We start from the raw sequence: 14,442 nt of genomic DNA, 5'->3' as shown, positions 1-14,442 counted from the left end.
AGCTACACCCAGTCATTAATTTTATGGAGCAGGGACTTTAATTGATTCAAAAGTTAAGGACTATGGGGAATGCATGGCAAGAGGCAGTAGCATTTAGTTGCTGCAATTGTGGGCTGGTATTCAGTTGCAGCCATTATGGCCGTTAATATTGTAAGACAGCACTTTACCGGAGGAAAGACAGTTATTTTCTTTTATAAACAGATTTTAGAAGTTGTTTTGTGATGTAATGTAACTGTAATGTGACTGTTGCAGTGAAAATCCATATAACTGCTACACACAACTACTTTGTTCTGGCTTGAACTTCAAGGTTTGAATGATCATCTATAGTATAAGTATATTTCTACATCTATTTGTCCTTCTATGTCCTTTGAGAGACCGATACATGTAAAATCCTACTGTGTATCAGAAATACAGAGGCAGAGGAGAGACATTTATACATTGATTCTGGTGTTACAATCTCTTGTGCTATTTTGGGCACTTCTGTTACAGCATGGCGGCTCGGTGATTAGCACTGTTGCCTCACAGCAAGATGGTCTTTAGTTCGGTACCGGGCTGGGTCAGGGCCTTCCTGAGTGGAGTTTGCATGTTCTCCCTGTGCTTGCATGGGTTTCCTCCAGGTGCCCCGGTTTATGTCCTCTACCAAGGCATTGACATAAAACTGGAGTTGTTCCCCAGGTGCTGCACAGTGGCTGAATTTCACTGTAACCTTTATGTGTGACTTTTGATTAAGTGAGCACTATTTCATCACACATTGATTTCAGGTATTACTAACAATGCCTCTTCAAAAATATGTTTCTATTCTTTTTGAATCTTTGTGATAACATTTTATTTTAACATCCCCTATTTAGCATTTATGTGGTGTATACTGTCAATTTTTATAACACAATAGAACATTTTCATTGTTTATTAACACACAAACAGTTAATAAATGCTACATAATACACTATAAAACAGTTTGAGAGAAGAGGATAGAATTTTAAGAGTTCAAATAAATGATTATATATTATATATTCTAGACCTAATTTCATATTCTACTGCTGCTTATCAGCTAAACAGAGCAGAGTATAGTTTCCCTTGTTTCCCGCAGCTATCTATCATTAATATGAGATGTCACAGTAAGGCCAGGAAGTCAATTAGAATGGATGTATTTCTGACTGCTGCTGTAATTTCTCTGTCTCATGTTCACTGGTGATGTAGGCAACAGATACCAGTCTCTTCTGTCTCAAATAGGAGAAATCTTCTTTCGGAAGCACTTTGTAAAAACAAACATAGGCATGATGTGAAACCATGAGTAGCTCAAAGCCCTGGGGACGGGTAGAGTATCAGATCCAGTGGATGGTCCCCCCCCCTCCCGATTGTTTCTGTATCACCCTGTCCTTCTCCCAAGAAGCTTAGGTCAGCAGTTCTAGCCTTTTTTACTCTCTTAGGATTCAAATCAAATATGGAGAATTATATTTGGAATACACATGGAATATAAAACTGTAATATCTCATCTGACAACAAACACAGCATGTTCTGCCTCTTGTGGATCTCTTCACTGGGAGTAAACACTATCCTCAAAATGAAAAGGGTTACGTTCTTCGAACATCCAATTTACTGCTCATTCAGATTGTTAGATCCACACAAGTGATTCTCAAACTGCAACCAACTTGTTCTTTTTTTCACAAGCTTGGAAATACAAGCACACTTGTTCCATGTGGTCAGAAGGAGGGTGGGTTTGGTTGAGTGTTGAAAGCCGTCAGGCCTTCTCCCCTCTCCTGTCAGGAGCATCTGTCAGGTCTGCCACAGTTCTGTCTAATAAACCAGCTCTGCCGACCGGTAGGGTTTCTTGCCTGAAGGCTCCCTTTCCAAATAACACAGTGACTTTGAAGAGAAAGAAAAGAGAGAATTAACAGGCTATGCAGCTTCTCTTTGTGCTATCATCTCTCTATCAGATCCTTGTTTTGTGCTCAATTAGCAAATCTTACAGAGTGCCTTTCATTTAGCTCTCAGAGTGGCAAAAGTGACCTTATTCGCATCGCTGTTCTCTCTGCAGGGGCAGTGACAAATGAGGCCTTGTTTTTTTAAAGGAGAGCATAATGAAGCTTTGTGGAGGCACGATCCAAGTTAGATAACCCACCAGGATTTCAATTTACCCCTGTCAAAAAATTTGAAAGGCACAAATAAACGCTGCAGGAAGGGCAGACTTTGTGTATTCCCTCCAGAAGCTATTGATTCAATGGATCCAGAATGATGCCTATTCATGTGTCCATCTTTTGTTGTTATCTTTCTGTCTCAGGTGCAAGTGCAACCTGCATGCCAACAGCTGTGTGTTTGACAAGGGGAAGCTGGGATGTGAGTGTGAACATAACACCACAGGACCAGACTGCAGCCGCTGTAAGAGGCACTACCACGGAAGAGCCTGGAGTGTGGGCTCCTACCTCCCTATACCCAAAGGAACGGCAAATATATGTAAGTATTGAAGTATTTATAATGTTCAGTACATTCAGACTGGCCTTGCAGCTCATGTAGAGGAGATAATGCACAGCTGGTAGCAACACACCTTTTATCAGGTGGGTAAAATTTGTACTTTGGCACTGAGGAGTGTGTTATATAGCATGTCTTCTTTCTTTTGGGAGGTAGATTTAAATCTTCCTATGCTTAGCATCATATCAGACCGTCTTCAGTAGTAAAACAGCTTTGTTGGCTTGTTCAAACTTTTAGTATGACTGATGTTTACGTTGTGGTGACAAGGACACCTTTGCAATCTACAAGGATGAATTGCTATACCTCACTTCTCTGCCACCTCTTAGGAAGAGGTCAGGGTGGATTGAGCTTTCGAAAAGGTGTAACATCAATACCAGAAACCAGAGGTTCATGTCATGTTGTGATTCCTTTTTTTTTAACCATGTCGTCATTTTCTAACCATAATCACAACCAAAGATCTATCCCCAACCTTAACAATGGAGCTTGACAAAAACAAGTTGTCAACACAAGGTCCGGCTTAATTGTTTGTTTTCACAGCTTGTAACCAACTCTCGTGGCCTTTCTCAGTGGATGGAGTTACTCAGCTGTCATGGAGACCGCCGAGTTGTTATCACATGACACAAGTATTGATTTTTAACCTTTTTTTTTTTTTGTCAAGCTGTTATTAATAGGTTAGGAGTGAACCATCAAGATCAACCCAACTGAGTAGTTTTAGTTTCCTAAACTTAACCAATTCTTAACCATAAGGGTGGTAGATTAGAAAGCTTAGATAAGTCATTTTGGGTCACGTACCATAATGGCCCCTTCTGTTCTACAGATACTACAATTTGTTGCATATATCCAATTTTTGCACATTTGTCAGCTATGGTTTCATTCATTCTCATTCACTCTTCATACTGTTTCCAATATTTTAGCATTTAGCATTCCTACATCAAGTCCATGACAACTGTTAACTAATGCTAGATATTTTTTCTGCCTGTTCACATGGTATCTCTTAGGCAGAAGGTGCTCTTTTGCATTATCCCCATTATAATCTTGGACGAGAGTTGAGTCACATTTATCAAATCCCATGCCTGAGGCAGGGGGCTCATTGCCTCAATAAATCTAATACAGCCACTCAGGGATGCGGTGGTGGACGGCCAGGGGAGGCCAGATGGTGGAAGATCTAGCCCTCTGGTCCTCCGTTCTCACTGATTCAGCCGTGCAGTCAGAGACTCTCACGACAGCAGTCTGCTGGGATTGACAGCAGGTTTTTCAGATGCTCAGTTTGATTGTCTGACTTGAATTCTCAGGCATTGGTGCACTGATTAGATTTGTACAGAGATGTGAAATTGCTATTGATCCACTGATTTTGCGTGAATAAATCTGAACCGAAACAGTGCTTCTTCTTCTTAGGGATATTTGTTGATGATATATCATGAAGGTACACAGTCTTCTGAATCTGTATGTGTGTGTGTGTGTGTGTGTGTGTGTGTGTGTGTGTGTGTGTGTGTGTGTGTGTGTGTCTGTGTGTGTCTGTGTTTGTGTGTGTGTGTGTGTGTGTGTGTGTGTGTGTGTGTGGTCATCATGCACATGCAACACATTTGATTATGTGTGGGTGTTTGTTTGTGGGAGCGTTTGTGAACTCTAAGGAGATATTGCTGGATTTACCCCTGCACCTCCTCTGTGTTATGAGTCTCCCTGCAATGTGGTGCTCCCTGTCAGATTGACAGGCCGTTATTAAAAAATCCACCACTTGGCCGCATCTGCACTGAACTGATGAAACTTAGGTCTAGCCATATCAAAAGCAATATTAGGACTTGTTTGGCAGTGGCATAAAATGCAATAATGTTGCACATGGAAGTGACGTAACAATATTGGTCCCCCAGGTGTGGAATTAACACGCTTTTGTCTTGAATTATTATTATTTCTCATAAGTAAAGCTTGGGCCCTGTAACATGCCTTTATCCATTATGTGAAGCTCATATTTCCTATGAGGATATTAAACATACAGCCCTCGTATCAAGACAAATATGCTGAACGTGCAAGATGTAATTATGGTTTAATAGCTTTCATCTGTCATCAAGTCTTCCTCTTTAATCATGGGAGTCATTTATCTCACAGGTAGGAACAGGGCTAGGTCTATTATATATTCAGATCCGTGCACATGCAGATATATGGACATACATGACCCTTCATCTAATAAATTAGAGCCTAAAAATGGAGCCCTGGGTTGCTATGGGCCATAGATGTCAGCGGCAGAGAGTGACGGAGAGTGATTCAAATCCATGGTTTCTCTAAAAGAAGGAGGAGAAAATTCTGTAAGTTGCCTACAGAGCAGAAGAGGAATCACTTCGAGAATTATGTTGACAGTCCACTTTGCAGGGAGCGTCAACTCATCTTGTGTTCCAAAGCAGGTTCATAGGTTAAGAGGGGCTGGGGCTGAGAGTTTGATCAGGCTGTAGAATGTGTTTTGGCTTCAAAGGCCAATATTGTTTGCCCTCCATTTCTCAGACAGCATTACTATTGGTTAAGAATTGTTGCTTGCTTTCTTTCAAATGTCCCTTTTATGTAACTAAGAATCTGTGATGTTCCTGCTGCAGTGTTATGCACATGCCAACAGTTGTTGTGAAAGCCCCAAACTGTAGATGAAGTGTTGAATTGGACACAAACAAAATGAGAATCCCACTGAGACATAATTACCAAGGGACAAAGCAATAAAGACTGTAAAAAGGATCAAAAATTGCAATTCTTTTAAAATCACAGGTACATTTTGATAACTTATTTTTAGTAATCTTCTTTTTTTATTGTCTCACTTTTCCACATATTGAAAATCCTACAAATCCAACACTCTGAGAAGCCCAAATTAAGAATGAAGAATGAATTATTTGCAGATGCGGTTTCATTTAATTCAGAGATTCACTGATCCAATAATGATACAGCAAAATAATCATTATCTGCCTTTATTTGGACAATAGCAAAGCCAATAGCAAAAAAAAGGAAAATAAACTATTCCAAACATAAATTAAAAAAAGTTTAGTTTTTTTAACTTAAGTTTAATTCTGCTGACATTTTGTCACTGGCAGACCTGTTATTATCATCAGAAAAAGGCGGGTGTTGGTTAGGTCCTCTGCAGAGCCATATCCGCTGTTAATCAGTGGACACAGTGGAGACCAAGTGGATAAGTGTTTGAATTATTCAAAGCAAACAACACAAACACACAAACAAAAATGTTTTCATGCAGTTTTCAAGAATACAATGTAATCCATGCATACTGAGTCCAACCTTTAATAAAACATTTTTTTTTCCCCCCTTTCTGCAGGTATTCCCAGTAATCACGGACCTGTGCGTAAGTTGATCAAGCTTTATATATTGGCATGCTGATTTACGGTTTCCTCCCTCAGTGATGACTAATTCTTGTTTGATTGATGATGTTGGTATGACAAATAGTTCCGCGTGTTGCCATTATCGCTCATCGTTATGTTTTCCATAGTACAAAAAAATCCATCCCATCAAAGCATTTATGTAGAATCATGTCTCACGAATGGAGGTGAACCAATGCATGGTGTGAGACAAATTGACTTTTCTCCAGTGCATGACAACTTGTTTCAAGAACAGAAATTTAAATCCTTGCAAGATGATGAAAGAAATCTGTCGAGTTTGTAGGGAAAAAAAGAGTTTAAAGGATTCTGCATGTTTAAGCAAATTTTCTACAAATCTTTTATACTTTGCTTTCCTGCTAACAATTTTGCAAACCATGATGTTCTGTTTCATATTTTAAGAATCTATTTTTTCCGGCCTTCTTGTGAGTGGTTCATTTCTATCTGCCATGAAAATTAAGTCGATCTTGATTTATATAAGATGATACTTCCTGACAAAGGGAGTGTGTTGTGTTGGATTAGATGACTGATTATAACACTAACATTGAGTATAAAAGTCAACTCTTTGATTTATATATTGTACAGAATGACTGAAAACCAATGCATACACGTAACATAGGAAAAATACCTCAAAACAGTGCAGTGTGGTTTGCAAAATTGTCACCAGTACTAGTATACATGATTTGTTGTTAAGGGGCTGAAACTTTAAAAACATTAGCAAAACTAAAATACTGTAAAATACTGTAATAGAGTCCTGCACGTTTGGGCTTGTGCATCAGCAGGCACAGGCACTACTGAGAGTCATTTCTCCCATCCGTACTAGAATATTTGCTCTAAGCGCAGAGACAGATATTTGCCCTAAGCCACAGAAAAGAAATTATATTTTATGAAGACATGGTTCCCACCATGCATCCCTTCACATGTTGATGCCTGAAGGTGACTCCTAATACTGAATAACAAAAGCAGCCACCACCTGTACATGGTTCTACCTTTGTTTTGTGGAAAGTACATTAATTTAAGCTGCATGCAAACATTAGCCCATTTTTACTCCAAACACTCAAATATTTTTACAATATTTCTGGGGCAAATCAGCACAAATGACATACTGATTATTGTAAAGACTACAAATCAATGCATGCTGTCCCTGTGCTTTAACTACATAACAGTATGAATTATATGACAACCCACTGTAATATATAATTTCTCCTATTTTTACACAGATCGAGCAAATGCTTCATCTCTTGGTGTTGCAAATCGTAACCAAGGTAGGCTTATAGGCTTTGTAACTTGAGCATGACATTGACAACACATAGAAAGAACTGATTGCTTATTGATTGGACATTTGACCAAAGTATAGAACATGCAAATAGCAGTATGCAGTCAGTTGTTTTATCAAAGCCGAGATGATTTCATCCTGCATGCACACAACACACACGCTGGTCTTTACAAGGCAGGCCTTTTGTTGTGAGAACACTGTAGGGAATGGACCACATGCTTCATGATCACTGAGTCCACAGCTTCCTAACCTCTTTGATCATGCCCTCTTTTTAATTACCCAGAATGCTCTCTGGGGGTGCACCCTTTCTGCCATTTTCACAAGGAAATAAAAAGGAAAGAGAAAAAGGAGAGGAAAGGAAAGGAAAGAAGAGGCTCCAGGGGGTTTTATGTAGATTGATCTCAAGCTATCTCCAGCTAATCCTCAGGCCCAGATATCCTGTGTAGTGAGTGTTAAGTCGCATCTGCACCACTGCTCTCAGAGCCAGAAGACAAAAATTAAAAGAGTATTTCCACGGTCAAGAAAAGGATGTTTACTTCCCTTTTCTGGCTGCGCAAAGCTAGGAACAAGATGCACCTATGAAAATAATCCAATGTTTGCTGCAGTCAGAGGTGGAATGAAAACAGCTACTGCACTACAGTGGATTACACATAATTCTGCTCTGTGTAAAACTGCGCCATATCCATATAAAGTGTCAGAACACTACCTACAGTGTTTTTACATGTAAGCGTACTGCATTTTCTGCACTTACGTTTGCCGTTCTTTACACTCCATGTCAGTAGACATTTTCAAAGGAAAATCCTCTAGTTCAGAGCTAAGCAGAGAGATGACATCGTATACACCATCAATTTCTTGCCAATGATTACAAGAAAGTTATGCAGCATTCGCCATGATGAGTGTGCGGTTGCAATTTTTTTAATTTATTATTATTATAAATTATTCTACAAATTATTTTCAGAATTAATCAATCATTCGTTTGCCATACACAATTATAGAATGAGAGTCCCATGGTGACATCATTAAATATCACATTGACCAGCAGGTATTAAACAAAGAAAACTGGCTAATCCTCATATTTATGCACCTGGAAGCAGATAAAGGTTTGAGTTGACAGATTGCTTGAACAATTAATTGGTGAACAGTTGGTCATTTTCCGTCAATCAACCACAAATAATCAACTATTATTATTATTTCAGCTTCAGTATGATGACTTAAGTGCAAGATATATTATTTATTGCAATCTATGAAGAAAATTAACCATTTTGCACCTCCTGAGGTATTAACAGTATATCACTGTGGACTTGGTGAATGATCTTAAATTATCTTAAATTTGTAAAATAATAGAGATTTTGGGAAATGCATTGATTTTTGCTTTTTGCCGTGACTTAGCTAGATCAATACCATTCTTATTTCTGTGTGATCAGTATGGAGCTGGAGCCAGGAGGAAAAATGCATTAAGACTAGAAGCTGGAAACACAACAAGCTTTGCTTTGTCCAAAGTTCAACTTTTTGAACTTTTTGCAGAGCCAGGCAAGCTATTTCCCCCTGCCTCCAGTTCTTATGCCAAGCTAAGCTAATCACTGTCTAGCTTCATACTCACCCAACAGACATGAGATTGATATCGATCAAATTTGTAATCTTCCAAATCTGACTTGACAATAGACCTTGTACTTCAGTAAAAGAAACATCAGGCTTCTCTTTGTCTTTGGATGCAGCATCACTGCAGCTGCATGGTGCTACTATGCAGCTGACAATTTATATTCAACATCAAAGCCTCAAGTCATGACTAATGATAAAGCCTTCATGTTAATATGATAACAGGAGGCATGGCTGAACACGGGTTTCAGCTTACCCTGACATCATGGCAAAAGATATTGATCCAATGTAATTGAAGCAACACTATTCTGTCGCAGAGCATATAATTAGCAGATCCTGTATCTGAAAGCTGTCTCCAGTTAAAGTTAATTGCACTGGTGGATCTATAGTTATAAAGGGCTTTTAAAAATATTAAATGAATTGCTAAAAATATGATTTTACCTGTATATAATTAAATGGAGTACTGCTGCCTCTGCAGGGTCTATCTTTAAAAAAAAAAAAAAAAGAGCAGGATTTTTAATACTAAAACAGCCTTTCAGGCTTTACATGACTGTAAAAAAAACTCAGTGATTCATGTAATATCAGATCTTTTGATATGAACTGATGTATTTAAAGAGTTGGCTATTCAATACTACCACATACGATCTAGATCTTAGGAGTGACAGGGGCTTCGATCCAGGACATCAATTTGTAACTTTAAATCTGATATCATGCTGTGATTTTCTGTATCTCAGGCACTTTAGTTGCAGAGTATCTGAGGACATCAAGAGTTCACTGATACGAGAGGATCAGAGAGCTGTCGGAGTATCTTAGGACATAAACAGACACAAGTCACAACAGAAGGAAGAGCACACCCACTACTTCAGTATCACAGTAGATGATATGTATTCTAACTGACACAATAATTCAATCAGTAGCATAATTCATATCTTTGTCCCTCCTATCTGTTACTATGATGTTGTCGCTCCAGTGAAATTTCACTGTGATGCTTCGTGCAACACCAAGGTGCAAGGATGGATCTGTCACAACAGTTATACTGCTAAAATGTCACACGTCTAACAGAGGTGTGAGGTGCACATATGTCCCAGAGAGAGTATGCTTGTGCTTAGCCAAGACTGGAATTGCTGTGTTCTCACTTGCTGCCAGCTATGGTCTGAAAGGGAGTGATGTCACGTAGGGCAACATTTTCCATTGCTATAATAGTAAATAACCAAAAAATTGAAGGTAATAAGGTAGACCTTTACACATCAAGGTCTTTGGCAGAAAGTCTGTTACAAACTGGAGGCATGGTGTTTGAAAAAAATGAGCACTACCTGAGAAAAATACACATTTTACATTTGTTGCCTTATGGGAAATGTAGGATCCAGTATTTCGGTAGACTGACGTGAGGATATGTATCTCAGGCTCTGCTGCTTCAATTTTAATTTTAATTCAGGTGCCTCAAGTTTATGGGAGTGCAATACTAAATTGCAAATATGCCCCTTTAAACACTTTGATCTATCTCATAGTATAATAATCACATTTTATAGCTCACATTTAAAATTAAATCAAACATTTAAATTAGTTATATTGATTATTGCAATTCATCTATAAATGTATCATTTTGTACACCACGCTGTGTCGAGTAAAGTCTTTTTTCCTTTTAAAGCCAATCACAAACATGTCTCACTGTGTTATGTTATACAGACATGTTCACATTGTCTAAAAAAGTTAACTCCAGTCTCTATGTGAGATTAGCGTTCTGAGTGACACAGAACAATTGGCTTATTTTACACTGCATTTTGTCATGACAGCAGGACCTGCAGTGGCTCCGCAAAGACACCGCAGGCTTAAGCTTCTGCATAAGCAAACTAATTGGGCTGCAGATGCTTTTAGAAAGACAACGGTCCCGAGGGGCCTGCTGGAGGACGCACAGATTATCCTTCGGCCACAGGCATCAAAGTTAATGTGTAGACTAGACAATGGAGACTTGTGTCAGTCCCATGGAAATCTTTACCAAAACACACAGAGCAGGTGTTTTCCATTAGCTGTAAAATGAGAAACCTGTTTTGACATTACTGATTAGGGCGTAGCCAGGAGGCCGGTGTGCTGAACGTTCCCTCCGCTGAGGACAAGCCAGCAATAAGGTTTCTTCTTGCCACGATGCAGAAGCTGATTTTCGTGCATGCAAAGTTCATGTACTTTTGTCAGGCGACGAAGACAAACACTGACAGAGTCTGAGATATTTACGCCAGGTTCAGATCTATCATGGACCATTTTTACAGCAGTAATTTTGACTTGTTATAGCAGGAAAAGCACAGGTGTTACCTGACAGCTCCATTATTTTCAAGCGTCCCTGTAAGTGATGACAGTGTTACAGTGAACCAGCATGCACAATACCAAAACCCTGAAACCGAAGCAGCTAAATAGAATTCAGCCATCCTTCATTTTAGTATTTACACCTGTGCTTTTCCTACTGTGACAAGTGAAAAATCTTCCGTGATAAGGCCTACTGCCTGCAACAGTTTGACAAAGGTTTGGGGTAGTATTAGGCTTAATTATAAACACAATCAAAGAATAATCATTACATCATTACTTGAGATTACTAGGACACTGCCAAAGACTGTGTTCTTCTGCAACATTTCAGCACAGAAACTGTTGGACTTGATGGCAAGTTTTTCAAGGGAAAGTGAGGAGCTGACCTTATCAGCAATGATTTATTCCAGCCTCTAATACACCCAATAATAATATAGTCATCCTAATCCAACCCCCTTTCACAACTGCAGTATTAAAATAATCAAAAATCAGATGATTGCACTCCAATGCATCTCCACCATACTTATTTTTCTTGTTCAGTATTGATTTGCCCTTTATAGGAAAATGAATGCGAACAGCTTCTTTTTCCATGAAAATCATTCATATGATTTGCACATTTGTCTGTGTTCTTTTTTTTCTGTGTTTAATCCAAACAGAAGCCTCAAGATATGATATTCTCAGCACCGATTCAAAGAACTTTATTCGCAAAACAATTTTAATCTAAAACATCAATTGTAAATGTCAGGTTTTAGTGTCAGTCTCTGAATAAAAGAGCAGTGGCTTGTTGCCAGACTCATTATCCTACTCCAGTGTTCAACAATCATAGAGGGAGGAATCTATCATCCAACGCAGCAACAAGACCTGCTGCATTTTAAGTTAGGGGCTTGACTGACAGCCAGAAGTTGCTATCTTTGCTTTTATAGTACTACTGTATAACTATTGATCTTTCTGTAAGCATGAAAACAGTTAAATGCAACAAGTTGTCACTCCTTACCTCTCAGGGTGGTGGTCAAAAGGCATTCTGGGATATCACTGAATGAGGTGGAAATAGCCACACTTAATCACAAAATATTGATGTTAAAACTCTGCATCACTGGGTGGCATTTCTATTTAAAACACATGCAAGCAGTGGTATGTCTGTGTGAGGGGGAGTTAAATGCAATATCAATGCCTTTTTAATCAGTTTTGGCAGAAGCGATGCTTATTTGTTGAGTTTATTCTGATGCATGAGCCACATTACTGAAAACCAAAAAATGTGATTACTATTTATGCAGGGAGAGATATCCAATTACACTGAAATCTCTTGGCAAATATTACCTCTTCCAGGATTTCACCTCTGCCAGCAGAGAGGCTTCTTGGGATAATTGAGTTGTGAGGTTTTTTTTTTGTCTGCAAATGTGAATATTAGCTTATGTACTCCTAATCAGTCTACTTCATATTAGAACAAAGAAATAAATATCTAAATATGACATCCTGCTTCTGACAGTGTTGTAGTGTTTGTTCTATGGTTAACCGCAGAGAAGAAAATAACAGCAATCGGTGAATTACCTGGAAATGCCTATTAGCATATCAAAGGTAGTCATGATGGTGTCGGGGAGCCGTGGTATCCATCCCATGTTTTCTCCTCTGTCTGTTCTTCGAGTGTCATTGTGCCAGAGAGGAGCAAAAATGTAATTCTACTGTCCTACACACAGGGGCTGTTTCACAATACTTTGGCATCCTTTGATTCACTCGTCATTAATTTCACCTCATGATTGCCATGGTTTGTTTGCTCTTTTGTTTTGCCAGGATTATTGCTCTAAACTCCCTGCAGTGTTTCCTAAAAATATCCATAAATCCATAAAATGTCTGTCTGTGTTCTTTTGTCACAAACAATCATTCATGGGGAGGCTTTTCAAAGTTGCATGCTAGTATTCATACAATAAGTGCCCTGATTATCTCTCTTGTTTCTCTCTGTACTCCTCCACCAAAGTCCTTGGTTTCACCCTCCCTAATGAGTCAGCTGTGCTCTAAGGACACAGACCGATGCAGACAGGACAAGAAGAGGCAGCTTGTGCCCTGTGAACCTGCCTGTTGATGTTATCTGCCGCCCCATCACTGAATGATCTATTAATCACCCCTCCCTGTCTCCCCTGCACTTTTTTTGCTTTGTCTCCGCAGCTCGGGTGTGTGACAACGCGATGCTGCGCTGTCAGAACGGTGGCACGTGCCACCACCATCAGAGGTGCCATTGTTCCACCGGCTTCACGGGCGTCCTGTGCGAGAGAGCTCGCTGCCAGGGCCCCGGGGAGTGTGATGACCAACTGTCTGGACGAGCCTCCTTCCATCATCCTCCGATCAGTCGCCCGCTCACTCTTACCCTCATAGTGCTCCTGCTATTGATTGTTTCCCTTTGCTGAGAGACCTGAACAGTCTCCCATCCTCAACCAAAACCCTGAAATCACATATGTTGAGACTGACTTCTCAACCTTTAAGGACATGAAGGACAAAGGACATGTGGACAATGTGCTCAGCATACAATATAAGCAACTCTTTTGTATATCCAAGGCCGCAGTGGTGGGCGAAAGTGTTGTTAGTGCAACAGGTTGCACACTGATCTGTTATAATGAATGTTAGATGGATTTATGAAAGGCTTGGTGAAGTCACTGCTGTCTTATAATCTCACAGAGGAAACAGTTGGAGCCTTCGCTTTGTGATTATGCCATTGGCTGATACTTCATTAAAGGAGACTGGAGACTCCACTCTGAGCTTTCTAGAGATACCCACATTCTGAGAGCAAACTGTACAAAACTACACACGACATTATGAAAATAATAATGATAAATAATAATAAATAATAATAATAATGTGGACGGGGACATCTTAAAACATCTTGCCTCACTGCCTTCTTCCTTACTTGTTCTTCTCTCCTTTCTCCCTTTCCTTCACTCTTCCCTTGTTCCCTCACTTCCTCCTCTTCCTGTGCTTTGGTGACTCTGGTGATTTTACTTTGCTGAAGGGTGTCTGTTGTTTTTGCCAAATGCTGCACATGTATTATTATCAAGCCCCTTGACAAGTACCAATCTAGGACTTTTCTCGTTTCTCTTTTTCAAAAAGGCTTTGTAGTCATGCTTGAGCTCACCTGTGCGGGGAAAAAAAAAAAAAAAGTTGTAACATAAAGTAACTGTATTTAATTTTTGTATAAAACAGATATTTTCATGACTACGCAGAACAAAAAGATGTATTACTTGTTTTCTATTGCTGCCGACCTGTCCGACCCGTCCTAGATGTGGACTATGAGTACGTAAAGGAGTTTGGTTGTATTATTTTCTTTGCTTGTGTGGCACATGGTTCTCTTCATTTGAGAGCTGCTGTCAAAACTATGTTTACATACACACTTACACAATACACTTCCACCAAAGGGAAAAAGAAAAAAAACATGTCTTTGTCTTGTTGTTGAATAGTAGTAAT

The 14,442-nt window shown here is 39.4% G+C and overlaps 1 protein-coding gene across 1 annotated transcript in view; it reads left to right on the top strand.

The window, feature by feature from the left end:
* The window catches only part of LOC133990878 (netrin-G1-like), a 60,317-nt gene extending 46,926 nt beyond the window's left edge, over nucleotides 1-13,391 (top strand). Inside the window, exons 4-7 of the mRNA XM_062429293.1 lie at nucleotides 2,279-2,451; nucleotides 5,768-5,794; nucleotides 7,046-7,090; nucleotides 13,153-13,391. Coding sequence (XP_062285277.1) covers nucleotides 2,279-2,451; nucleotides 5,768-5,794; nucleotides 7,046-7,090; nucleotides 13,153-13,391 — 484 coding nt within the window. The remainder of the gene's footprint in view (nucleotides 1-2,278; nucleotides 2,452-5,767; nucleotides 5,795-7,045; nucleotides 7,091-13,152) is intronic.
* Nucleotides 13,392-14,442: the final 1,051 nt, after the last annotated feature.

The sequence above is a fragment of the Scomber scombrus genome, chromosome 11, assembly GCF_963691925.1.
Source record: "Scomber scombrus chromosome 11, fScoSco1.1, whole genome shotgun sequence".
Classification (NCBI taxonomy): Eukaryota; Metazoa; Chordata; class Actinopteri; order Scombriformes; family Scombridae; genus Scomber; species Scomber scombrus.
Note: the sequence above shows the minus strand (reverse complement) of the source record. Positions and strands in the feature narration are given on the sequence as shown.